Genomic DNA, 13,587 nt, shown 5'->3' with positions numbered 1-13,587 from the left:
GGGCTCTCCGAGTGCTTTTGAATCGAAATCCATTTTTAGCAAGGACTTTGTTCTAAGATCTATAAGCTCATCTTTGGCAAAGTTCATATCATCGTTACAGTCAATATCACAAAGAAAAGGATGACGAATCCACAACTCATCTTTTATCTTTATCTCATCCAATTTAAAATATTTTTTTCAATGAAACTTGAAGTACTTCCAGGTGCTCACAGATTTAATTTTTTAAGTTATTCAGTAACAAATTATCTTGCCAAGATCCATTTTCAGAAAGCACTTCGTCCAACATTTAAAAGTTTGCATATATCTCATTTTGAATTCTATTTTTTTCAAAGTGTCATCTTCAATTAGAATGCTTGTAATTTCTCAGTTGCATCCATAATGGTATATCGGGTCCTTGGATTAAAAGACTTTTATATTATTCATGCGGTTAAAATTATCTGCCAGGTAAGCCAATTTATAGGTAAAATCCTTTTTGATTAAATATTCGAAGAATGAGTTATCTTTTTCTTCTAGAACAAGTGATAATTCGATCTTCAACATGAAAAGTTGTTTCAAAACCTGCCCTCGTGAAAGCCAGCGCAATTCCGTGTGGTGCAGAAGTACCTCATGCTCTACGTCCATTTCTTGACACAGCGTTTTAAAGAGACGATGATTAAGAGCTCTACGTCTAATAAAATTTACAGTTTTAATAACTTTTGATAATGCTTCTTTTAAGCTGGTAGGAAGAGTTTTTGTAGCCAGCTCATGTTTATGTGAAAAACAATGAGTAACAAGAACATTAGGAGACTTTTTTTTTGCCAACAGGGCAGAACCAGATTTATTGCAAAGCATCACAGGTGCTCCATCTGTACGAAGTGAATGAAGTTTTTCCTTCCAGCCGAAGTCTTGTTTGGTAAAGGAAACATTTAACATTGCTAAAACATCAGCTGTCTTTGTAGTTTGCAAAAGAGACTCACAAAATAAGAATTTTTCTATGATAGTATCAAGAGGCACGTAACGAACAAAAACAAGAGGTTGACTATAATTCGTGATATCTGTAGTTTCACCCAGTTGCATACTAAAGGGAAATGGCGGTACTTTCAACTCATTGATGATCTTTTTCAAGATATTGCAAGAAATTTCAACTATTCTTGAATGTGTCACATCATTTGAAAATGGAATTGCCTCAAGTTTTTTTTCTCTGTTCCAATCTACAAACTAATTCAACCATCTCCAGCGCACATGGCTTAATTAACGTCTCTCCAATAGTATGCGGTTTCTTGCTTTTAGCAATATGATATGCAACTTTGAGAGATGCCTCAACCAGAGGTTTTTGCGGAATACCAAATCCAAGTTTGTCTAATGTTCCAGATTTCAAAAACTAGGCTTTCTTCTTAGTAAAAAATTCCAGATCTAGTAACCTGAACCAGGTGTCAAATGTACGTAGCTTCATAGGGGATAATAAAAATAGTACAGCGGACGTCATCTGGGGGTTGCCCCTGATGGTGCAAACTGAAAGCCGGTTAGTGGAGGATGTTAAAAATATGACAGGGATATTAGAGGGCTGTGTGCAGTCCGTAAAGAATTTGGGATATCTCGATCACCTAGTTTCAAATATGTATGTATTTTCACCTTTTAGAAAGAAGAAAAGATCAATGCTATTTAAATATTATTGATCCAAACGTTTTAAAAATTAGGAGTAGTCGGTGGACCCCCAAAATATGACCCATGGACCCCTAAGGGGTCCATGAACCACAGGTTAAGAAACCCTGTTTTAAAACAATGTTGAATGTAGAGTATTGCCATATCGAGTATTGCCATAGGTAGAGAGTTCTGATCTACGCCACCTGCAGCCCATTTCGATCGCCAATAGCATGATTTGGTCACTTTGAAATTTAATCACTCATGTGAAACAGTTTCAATAACGCAAGTTTTCTTTTGATTACGATAACATTGCTACTATCAATAACTTTACTTCTCATTTATGTTAATCGATTAAAGAGAAAATACGATACGATATAAGAAATAAGAAACGATACGATTTTGACTTAAAAAATTTCGTGAAAATTTATTCGGCAAGTTTTGTTTTCTGTATTTGCATTACAAGCAATGAATGAAAGTAATGTCGCAATCCAATTGCCAATTGTTTGGAATTAATGTCTGATGGCATTCAATAAGTATGTGAGCGACAATCCTCTTATACTCAGAGTTTGTTTCCGCTGAAAGAGTTAGTTCCTATCAGCTGCATTTTGAGTTTCCTGGCAAGATTCCTTTAGCAACAGGTGTCTACGATCGTAATGTCGCAAAACACAAGAGAAAACAATGTCAGCGCGCTCGGATATGAGCATACTCTTGTAAGTTTTTCTACTTTAAGTTTTAAAATTTAAATTGGTAGGCTAAAACTAATTATACTGTGCTAACATTTTTGTTTCTGTTTTAATAATCCCCTTCTCAACAATGTCTATATTTATATCAATATTGGGTTATAAAATTTATATAGAAATTTAATATTTGATTAAATTTTTATTAATTATATAAATTATTGCAGGCAAATCGTTGATTTTAATTGTTGTCACACATTTGTTGGTCAGATAAGTTTCTATAATATTTTTTTTGTTCTTAAATTGATCCATAAATGTTTTACATCTTTCAAAATAAAGTTCCTGATAAACTTATTTTTTGTTTTACTAACATCTACAGTTATTTTTTTCTGAAATGACATAAAATTATAAGCAGTTTCATAATTGCTAGTTATAATTCATTTTTAAATTATTTGATTATTTATGTATGCTTTGTCTGTTTTATTACTGTCCTAAATTATATTAATTTTTTTAGCAGAAGCATCATACATTTTACATTTTTCTTACTCTATGAAAAAATATATATTTAATTTTTCTTTTTTTACAAGTTTAACTACAATCTAAAATCTTTACTTTGATATGGAAAATGTTAAACCAATGTTTTATAATTTGTTAAATAAAAGGATTTTTAGATCTTGATGCATTTAAATAAATTATCGTGAAAATGATATTGTTCGTTTTTCATTGGTGGAGTGGTAAAGAGAATGAAAAATATCAAGTCAAGCAAACATTTAATTTTGAATAGTTTTGTGTTCTTATAGGTTACAATTATTTCTGTGCATTGTTTTTGATTAGATTCTCTAAAAATATATAGAAAATCATTATTTTTCTATGCATTATTTCACTGACTTCATTTGTCTAAAACAACAAACAATATTCATAAGTATATTTAGTGAGTGATTGTTGGACTGTTTTAACTTGTTATAAAAATGTTAGAAAATTAGATACTATTTTTTATATTCACAAATTTGTATAATGTATTTGTAATTTGTTTATCTTAGTCATAAAATAAGCAAATTAATGACTGTAAGAAATTAAAAGTTTTGTTGCCGATATAAGTGGGGTAAAAAAAATAATAAAATACTTCAGACATAAAATTATATCACTGTTAAAAGTTTTTAAATTTTGATATGAAAATAAAATTTTTGATTGTCTTGTAAAATGTTATATTGGATGATAGCTAGAATGATTTAAATGATGGCTTTATTTAAGCTAAAGAATAGGAGGCTATCAACAAGACTGTCTTACTCAGCGATTTAAATTGTAGTCCTATATTGTCAAAAAAAGAAACATTATTTAGATGTAGAAGAAATTTTACAGTTTATGGTTATGAAATAGCATTACCTTTTTAGCATACCTTTATCAATTTCTTGATGAAGTTGAATAACAAGGGTAATGTAACATTTTATTTCAGAAATCTTTTCAATAAATGAATGATATGAATCATATATAAGCTTCAAACATTAATTATGTAAATGATTTATAAATGAAACATTTAAAAATCATTGATTGAGAATTGCCTTATGCTGAAAAATAAGGGTTTTCATTGTGCTCTTTGTAAATAAAGTATTACAGTCAATTCGCCATAACTCGAAGTACGATAACTCGAATATTACTATAACTCAATTTTTTTATGAGGTCCCGACCCTTTTATCTTCACTTTCATGTTAATTATTCTCGATCACTCGAATTTTACTCTCTTTAACTCAATTTTTTTTAAGCAAGAAAAAAAACCTAGGAGCTGATATCTTGCACCTTCCTTTGCAACACACAATGTCTTTCGCACTCTTCATGGAGAAGCTAAGGCTCTCTCCCTCTTGAAGTATTCGAACAGTGGTTAAATGAAACGTTACCAAATTTACTTCAAGGATGCAGTTAAAATGATGTTTTCATTATTGATGAAATGGGTTTATTTTTTAAATGTTTTCCAAATAAGACTATGATGTTTAAGGATGAAAACTGCTCAGGGGGTAAAATGAGCAAGGAACTTTTCACTGTCCTAGTTGGAGGAAATGCGTCAGGGACAGAGAAATTGCCCTTACTTGTTATCGGAAAATACCGAAATCCCCGATGTTTCAAGAATGTAAAAACGTATCCTTTGGATTACAAGTCTAACTAAAAGTTTTGGATGACATCAGTTTTATTTGAAGACTATGTAAGAAAATTGGATCGGAAATTCTTCGCTGAAAAAAGAAAAGTGATACTCTTTATGGATAAATGCACAGCGCATAGTGATCTACCTAATTTGAAAGCCGTAAACTTGCAGTTTCTTCCGCCAAACACAACAGTTAAGTTGCAGCCGATGGACCAGGGTATCATAAAGTGCTTCAAACAGTCTTATCGTAAATGGCTTGTCAGAAAAATGATCTTAAATATTGTAAGCATTTAGAAGATTTGTTATTATTAGTTATTCGTTAGATTATTAATAAGCATTAATTAAATAATCCGACAATATTTTTAAAGTCCAAAAGCGAAACTAGCGGTAAGTCGAACTTCCGATATGTCGACGTTTCTCGTCAGTCCTATCAGATTCGAGTTATCGCGAATTCACTGTATTTATAAATGAAACATTTATAAATAGCACTTTATTTATAAATAAAACACAATGAAAATTTTAATTTTATTTTTTCAAAACAATTTCAACTGTTTAAAAATAGCTTAATGTTAGACTAATAACACACTAATCGTTTTAAACTGATAAAATACTTATAAATGGTTAGACAGTTAATAAAATATTGAATTATCGTATTATTATTTTTTTTAGCACAAGCGTATTATGTCTTCTATTTAATGTTTACTTTAAAAATTATAATTTTTATGTCTTTTTAATATTAGTTATTCTTACATTATTTTTATAAACTATAAATATTTAATCTTCATGTTGTAAAGTATAATCTAGAATGTAACTCGTTTCATTAATCTTGTTCGCTTATTCTGGTAATGTTAATTACATTTAGCGTAATTTTGACTATAGTGAAGCTTCTTGGTAGATAAATTCTTTTATAAAATTAATGCTCTCTTTCAATATTATTCTTTTAAGTTTGATCTCTTAAAACTAAATTAAAAAAAACTTCATTAGAAAATTTATCAAACCAATTTTAAATATTTTATTAAATTTTATATTTAAATCCTTTATCTTTCTTCATACATATGCAAAAGCTCTCTCCCCAAAAGCCTTTGTTTATTAAGAATTTTTAAATCAGTGTCAAGGGAAAATCAAACTCTACTTCTGTAAAAATTGAATAAACTTTACAGCAACCATAAACATGAAAATATCTGAATGGCTAAATTTTTTTTTTTTATACTTTGAACCATTACTAAATGTTGACAATAATGAGAAGTCAAGGACAGTTTTAATTTTATTTAACTTGAGGAGAAAACTCAAATTTTGAAGAACTAAAAGTATATACACATATTTTATGAAATTGTCACTTATCATATTTTTAGAATTACTCTAATCATTTGATTATTTATATCTAGTGTACTTTGTTCAGGGTAAGGCATGATTTTTGCTTCAAGCAATAAAATCTTTCATTCTTATCCCCACGATAAGTGACAGATTTTTGTTTAACCAAAGGAGCATTTTATTTTATAGAATATAATATGCTTTAAAAATATTAATACTTTATTTATTTTTGATGTGTTTTATATATTTTTTTCTGATGTGTTGAATAGTTAAGGTTATTGTGACGTAAGTAAAAATAATTGGACATTTACTAAATTTTCATGATGTTTAATCAAAAATATTCTAAAGTTCGCATTAAAACGAATTGCTGGGATAAACTCTATATATTTACTAAATTCTATGAAGTTTCATTGTTTTTTAGTTTTTGATCACAACTTTATATCATAATTTTATTTTCTTTTGTTAAATAATAAGAAGCTAATAAATTTATAATTTCACCTTCTACCTATTGCATTGACTAATGTTTGTTTAAAATTCTCTGAATATCTGTAACTAAAATCTTAAAAAGATTGATAAACTAATAGCCTTTGACTGAGTGCTTTAAAACATTTTATTTTTTCTATTGATTTTATTTTATAAAAAAATTTAATTTATATTATTTTTTACTCTCTGGTTGAGTTATAATTTTGACAAATGTTTCATTCTAATGCTTTCACTGACAGTTGATCCATATAACGGATGAGCTGTTTCTTAGTGTTTAAATCCAAAGCACATAATTTTGAACCTGACTCTGAAAATAAGGGAACTCTCATCCACAAGGGATTTGGGTTTAAAAAGTGACCAATTTTGTGCTTTTCTGGCTTACAACAACATTTTATTACATTTATTTACATGTACATTTCTGTGAAAAATTGTAAATAACAATGGAGCTGAATGACATATTAAAAATAAGATGAGGGAGGAGCTAAGCTCTGTATATTTCGAGATCATCGGTAACATGGAAAATAGATGAGGATAGATAGCAAATGATATGCAGGAGTTTACAAGTTTAATCCATCAACCCTTCAAAAAGTATATTTGAGTGAAACTAACAATCGCTAAACAGTTTTTGCAATACATAGCTAGAAAAACTATGAAAACATCCTAAGTTGTCTTGCCAGTAATAAGATTTTAACTTATTCTTTCATAATACAATTCTATGGTGTTGCTCATAAAATATGAACGTAAATTTCTTAGAAAACTCTCTCATAAAATTTATGTTGAGTTTAAATTCATAAAATTTTTATATCAAATATGTAGTACATCATAACCTTTCAAAAAAGAATTTGTTTTATAAAAACTGATTATAATAAGTTCGAATTAAATGGACTGAATTGCTTGTTAAGGGCATAAATCACACAAAATCAAAAAATGATTACTAATTTACAAATTGTCTAAACTCTTTGAATTTGTTATGTAAACTTAATTTCAAAACTGGCATTTTAATAAAGAATTCTATGCAGTTCTTAACTTGTTAAATATGATGTATAATTAATTTGTAGTTTTTTACTTTGGTGTCAGATGTAAATTCTTCAGGTTGGATATAAATTAAAGATAACAATTATAAATACTGAAAATTACTTTAACTTTTAAGTTAATACTATAAACTTTGTTTCCCCCCCCATTAAATAGCCTCTTTAAATTTAAATTGTCCTTTATTCCTTTATTGGTAGATCAATGTGTTTTATAACATTTTTCATCTTGTAAAAGTTAGTTGAAAAATAACTAATTTCAAATTTAACTGTGCTGTGTAGATTAACAACAATGTAAATACAACCCATGTTTCAGCAATATTTCCTTGATTCTAATAATTTTAAAAACCCTGAAATTAAAAAAAAAAAAAATTAATAACTATCACTAAAAAAAATTTATACCTTTTGCTTTGTGTTTAGTGGCATAGCTAGCGGGGGACAAGAAAGAGTATATATGGCCCTTGTTGTAGATTTAGAGATGCGTCAAATTTATGAAAAATAATTAAAAATGAATTACAGAAGACATTTTCTCTCTCCTTTAAATACCCCCCCCCCGTTTCATTTGCCAATTATCGGCCTAATAACTACTTCAAATTTTTGAATTTCTATTCTGTTTACCGAAAAATGGAATAGGATGTGTATTATTATAGTATGCTTTGCATGTTGGTTTATTATTTTTTGCAAATTGGCGAGACAAAAAGAAACAATAAACACTTATCCTTCAATCAAAAATGTTGAACATCTAAGTCTAATAGAAACTAGTTACATTAGTAGTATATACTGTTCAATTTTAAACCAAAGCAAATGAATGTTTTTATGTAGTCAAGTTACGATGATTTACAGTTGTATCACAATGTAAGATTTAATTTATGAATTAATTTTTAGGGAATCTAAACTTATGTCAGCTCCAAAATGTTACCTTAAGCATGGCATTATATCCTCTTTATATATGTGAGGGTTGCAGAAACTGAATTTGTTCCGTGCTGTAAGCAGAGGCGTAGTTTGAAAGGGGCACAATTTTTTTTTTTTAGAAAACTGTTTGTCTGTTGAAGGTTTTATACATACATTTATGTATAAATATACATACATATAACAAACAAATATGCATTTATACATAAAACTTAAAATAAACTAATCGTTTTCTAAAAACAAAAAGTATGCCACCCTCTCTCTACACCTATGGCTGTAAGTCTTTACTACACCTTTGTTTTTCTACACATTTGTGCTAGATAACCTGTTTTAATACAGTTTATTTTAATTTATTTATTCTATTTTCTGTACTGCTTGTAAATTTAAAAAAAAAAATGTTCTTGTTAGAGATTCACTTATTGTGGTTAAAATTTTCAAATGATATAGTTCTTCATTTAACAGCCTATAGCTTATTGAAAACTGATATTAAGAAGTTAAAAGGTCTTGAGTTTTTTTTTTTTACCTTGAAAATGATATATTATTTGCTTATATTAAGTTTAAAATGTTGGTATTCTAACTGACCTTCCTGGGAATTGCCTCATATATATTTTATATTAATAGATGAGTACATGTAGAATCACCAAATAAAATGATCGGCTATAGCTTGACTTAAACCCGTTTGCCTCTGTCAAAAACTTTTGTTATATTCCTGATGGATCTTGTTTTAACTTTATTTCAAGCCTTTACAATTTAAATAATTCTTTTTCTTCTTCTGGGAACTTACACAATTAACAGCTACTTACTGTCTTGAGCCACTTTCTTCTTAACATGATAATTTAAGAAAAATATGTTTTTTTGTTCATGGCTTAATTTTGATCATATAGGCAGAATAAAACTCAAAATTTCATTTTGAATGCATCTTAGCATAAATTATTTGATGAATAAAAATTTCAATTCATTTTATGTCTTTAAATGTATATAATATGTAGACAGCGGATTATATGCACTAAAAAACGGACAAAATATACATGCAAATATGCATTAAAAAACTTGAATATATCCTCTTAAAACTAGAAATATGCATTTAAAATAGAAATTAAAAGTTCAACTTATTTAAATACTACTACTTACTTTTTCCAACAAACACAGCTAAAACATTTTTTTGTTAAAAGGAAGAAAATCAAAATATTTCTTACTTGAATCTACACATTTCTGAAGAAAAAGCCTAAAACTGAAGTATGATAAATGAGAGAAGAAAAATCATCGCATTTTCCGGAAAGATTTTATTAAACTGAATAATTTTTGTTGCAATACACAACTAAGTGTTTTTCCAAATTTTCAAGGGTGAATTGATGTCGTCGGCCATCAAAGATTATTTTGAAAGCAGAAAAAGACCTCTCCACTTCAACCGATGTTATTGGACAAAACTTGTACAATTTCGTACTCATTGGTTTTACATTCTCTGGAAGTTCAGTTCCGTTTCCATTAAGAAAATCATTTATCTTCTTCACTGCTGCAAAACCCGAATTTTTGTTTTGAACGAGTCACCATTTTTCTTTTACTTAAGAAAGAAAAGTGAGTGTCAATTATGGCCAAGTCCTTCTGCAAAGAGATATCCTGTAGTAATTCTTTTGTGACATAAACTGAAGAAGCACAGGAACTGTCAATTGCACCTACAACTGACTTTATTGCATCGAAATTATTAGCGTAAAAACGTACAGCTTCAATCCATGTACCCCACCTAGTTATCACAGGCTGTGGAGGTAAGGGCAAATCAGGATACATTTCTTTATACAATTTTATGCGCACAGGTGCCTTGAGAAAAACTTTCTTGATACTAGAAATTAAATCATTCACAGAGGAGAATACTTCTCGAACAGTCTCAGCCAGTCTGTGAACAGCATGAGCCAAACATGTAATATGAAGCATTCTGGGATAAAAAATTTCCAGTGCTGCTGCAGATTTGACCATATACGGAGCGGCATCACTGACAAAAATCAAAACATCTTCAGAACCATCTCTATCAGGCCATAATAATCTGATAGAATCATTGACAAACCTTGCTATGGTTGAATGATTGACTTTTTCAAGGGCTTTGCTTGCTAGAAGATGTGGTCGAGTAGGAATATTATCCATTTTTCCACAAATAAAATGAGCAATATAGCGACCGCACTTATCTGTCGTCTCATCGACTTCAATCCATATAGGGCCATCTCCAATATCTCGTCGAATATCATCCAGTACTTCGTTATATATCGGTTGAAGGTAGTTCTTTCTTAAAGTCGATTCATCGGGAATGATCTGATTGGTACAATTATTTTTTAAAAACTGTCTTAAGTTTGGATTATTTAACTTTTTTAAAGGAATATTGCTGCTTACTAAGGGTTTGCACAAATCACTTTCCTTTTTAGCTGCTTGAACAGGAATAGTTAATAAACTTTGAACAAATCCTTTTGTATTCTGCTTTTTCTTCGCGGAGTGAGCATTAGTCTTTATATGTTGATCGATTTGGTACTTTTTCTCACAGGAAATGTGTTTTTCACAAATCATACAAAATACTATTTCCCCATCGGTCGTAAAGTCCTTCTCATAGTCCGAAATCCATGTCTTCATTAAATTTGATTTAGTCGACTTAATTTTTGGCATATTATAAAATTCAGCAGTCAAAAATCACATTCGAAGCTTCACTAACTACGTATTCAACTGATGGATGTCGAAACTATCTATCTATCGGATGGACTATCGAAATATGTTAGAATAGCAGCTCTCTCCGAAAATGTATTCACTCCACCTTTTAACTAATCAATCACAGGAAAGGGAGGTCATTTTCTACCTACCACGGAAGCCTTATTTTCCCCCACACAGATTGACAATTATTTATTCCAGGAAAAGACATCCCTTCATAGAATATCTGACCATCCCTTTCTGAGGTTTCTATGACGAATGTCTGTTTGGGTGGGCCCTTTGTCCCCCCCTTCCCGACACACACCTCATTTCTACATCTTTTTCACGTGATTGCAATCACCCCCAGCAACATCAATCCAGCTGACCCTTTCAGGTGATAAAGAACGACAAAACAAATTTTAAAGCGTTCCTTATGCTAACATAAAAAGAATAGTGATATGGTTTTAGGGGGGAAAAGCCATGAAATGCTGAAAATATGAATTTACAAGAGCAAATATGCCATTTTATGCATTTATATGCACAAATGGCAAAAAGTGCTAAAATATGCCATTGCATATGCACGTATGCAATTGCATATTATCCGCTGTCTAATAATATGTATGAAATATTAAATTCTATATAAAGTTAAATGTGCAACAAAGTGCTAGGATATATTACTACTGTTGTAAAATAATTTTTTTTTTATTTTTAAATCTTCTAATGCTGTGGACAAATTAAAAATTTGCCTAAGTTATAAAATAATGTCAACAGTTTTGGACTTGATCTTATTACTACCATTAGATTGTATTACTCTAAATATTGTAGACATTTATGAATGAGAAACAGATTATTTTTATTTAAAATTATAATTTAAAAAAAAAAAAATTAAACAAGGAGCAAAGAAATTTAAAATAGAAACAAAATAAAATTTTGAAATAATTTAATACAATTTTCTTAAAATTTATTAAAAATAAATATTGTTTTACTTTAAAGCAATTATTTTTTATTCATTTAAATTATTTAGTGGTTTTTATTAGATTTTAATATATTTCAATGGATAATAATAGAGATCATGATTCTTTAATAATTAATTTCTGAATTCTTAATGCTTTTTTATAACCTAACCATCCTGTATATAAACATATTTTAGGATGTAAATTGTTAGCAAAATCCAGATTTTTTTTCCCTTCGTTTTTTTTAAAGCATTACTCTTCTTGACATGTTAACTATATCAACATTCAAGATTTTTCTGAAAGGCAAGCATAATACTCGTTTTCCAGAAATAAAGTCTTGTATTTAACTTTCTTATGGTAGTAAATGGATTTCCCTTGCTCCTGACGATTCAGTTTTTTTTTCAATATTTGTTTTTCATTACAAATTGATCAATCCTAGTTTTGAAGTAGGAAGTAATGATTTGGAAGTGATTCATCCTATGTTTTAGAAGCAGTGTTTAAATGAACTTATCTATCTTTATTTATATTTCTGTTTTCACTTGCATAATAAGACATTGTTTTAATTTTTTGTTATGTGCTTTTTATTTCTTAGACATCGACATTTTAGTTGTAATTTATCAATATAAAAAAATTAAAGAAAAAAGAAGGAAAGAAACAGAGTGTGCTAGTTTCACTCTGTTTTTAATCTACCATTTTTTTTATTCTATGCGTTTTTTTATTGAATTAATATAATTTTATACCTATGAGAAACTTTTTTGTTCTACTTTTTCGATTCCCATTCTCATAATCATTTAACAGTGTATTTTTCTAAGTTGTTTGCACTCCCAAATAACGTTTTTAGATTTGTTGCGGAAAAGATTATTTATATAGTGATTTTCAATTTACCACAAACATTATTGTTTTTGATATTTTTCCAAGAATTTTTTTTTTGTGATATGCTTTGAAGAAAAGAAAAACATTTCATATTTGACCGCAATAAAATTGGTGGCAGAACAATGCACTTAGTAAATCTTATTACAGTGATGTATTTATTTCAATTTCCTAGTGATGAAAAAAAAATACCTTTCCTTTTTTCAGTGTATCTCTTTAATATCCTCTATTTTATTAATTTCTTACTGTTTTGATCAGTGCTGTAGTTAGAAAAAAATATTTGGAGGAACTCACATTTTTACTGGGTATATGTTATAGTGTTGTCATGTTATTGTTAGTCAAAAAACGACCTGTTAAAATTACTCGACCAGCTTTAATTCTGAAAAGACATTTATTTTTTAAAAAGGGAATTTGCTGCTAATTAGATGCATTCATGAAAAAAGCTTTTGATAAAATAATTTTATTGATTGAGTACACAATTCTTCATTACCACTTGAAAAGTGCTATGACTATTTATTTGTTAAACACACTGCTTTGATAACAAGAAGGTAAAAAATGTATTTATTCATGTACGCAAAAAAAAAGAAAAAAAAAAGAAAAGGATAGATTTATTTTTTTAGAGTTAACAGTAAGAGAAGTTTACAATTGTAATCGTGGTAGTATCGCAGCGACATTGTCGCTACGTTACAGAGTTCTTGCAGAAAGATTTTTCTTTTGGAAAGCAAAAAAAAAAAAAAATATTGCTTTTCTTTTCTACAGAAATGTACACGTAATATTGGAATCGTGAATTTACATAATCACTTATTGACGCGCTGAATTTACGCCGATAGTATCGTAAATCGATGTAATGTTTCGATTGTATTTTCGACAGTTATTTATTTTCGCTTGGTTTTTAAATATCCCGATTTATTTCACACAATATGGAAAATTTGAAT

At 28.9% G+C, this 13,587-nt stretch overlaps 2 protein-coding genes across 2 annotated transcripts in view; one reads left to right on the top strand and one right to left on the bottom strand.

The window, feature by feature from the left end:
* Window positions 1-399: 399 nt before the first annotated feature.
* LOC122271180 (protein FAM200C-like) lies at window positions 400-1,056 on the bottom strand. The gene has a single exon (XM_043051590.1). It carries the CDS (start codon window positions 1,054-1,056, stop codon window positions 400-402), a length of 657 nt encoding a protein of 218 aa, XP_042907524.1.
* A 955-nt stretch (window positions 1,057-2,011) lies between these two features.
* Window positions 2,012-13,587, top strand: part of LOC107451958 (chloride channel protein 2) — a 170,157-nt gene continuing 158,581 nt past the window's right edge. Inside the window, exon 1 of the mRNA XM_016068320.3 lies at window positions 2,012-2,333. Within this exon, the coding sequence (XP_015923806.1) occupies window positions 2,277-2,333 (57 nt within the window). The 5' untranslated portion in view covers window positions 2,012-2,276. The remainder of the gene's footprint in view (window positions 2,334-13,587) is intronic.

This window comes from Parasteatoda tepidariorum, chromosome X1, assembly GCF_043381705.1.
Source record: "Parasteatoda tepidariorum isolate YZ-2023 chromosome X1, CAS_Ptep_4.0, whole genome shotgun sequence".
Classification (NCBI taxonomy): Eukaryota; Metazoa; Arthropoda; class Arachnida; order Araneae; family Theridiidae; genus Parasteatoda; species Parasteatoda tepidariorum.
This window is presented reverse-complemented; position numbering and strand designations above follow the sequence as displayed.

What these genes read in the sequence shown, in the direction of transcription:
- LOC122271180 (XM_043051590.1), bottom strand. Translation starts at nt 1,056, where the DNA reads ATGCAACTGGGTGAAACTACAGATATCACGAATTATAGTCAACCTCTT.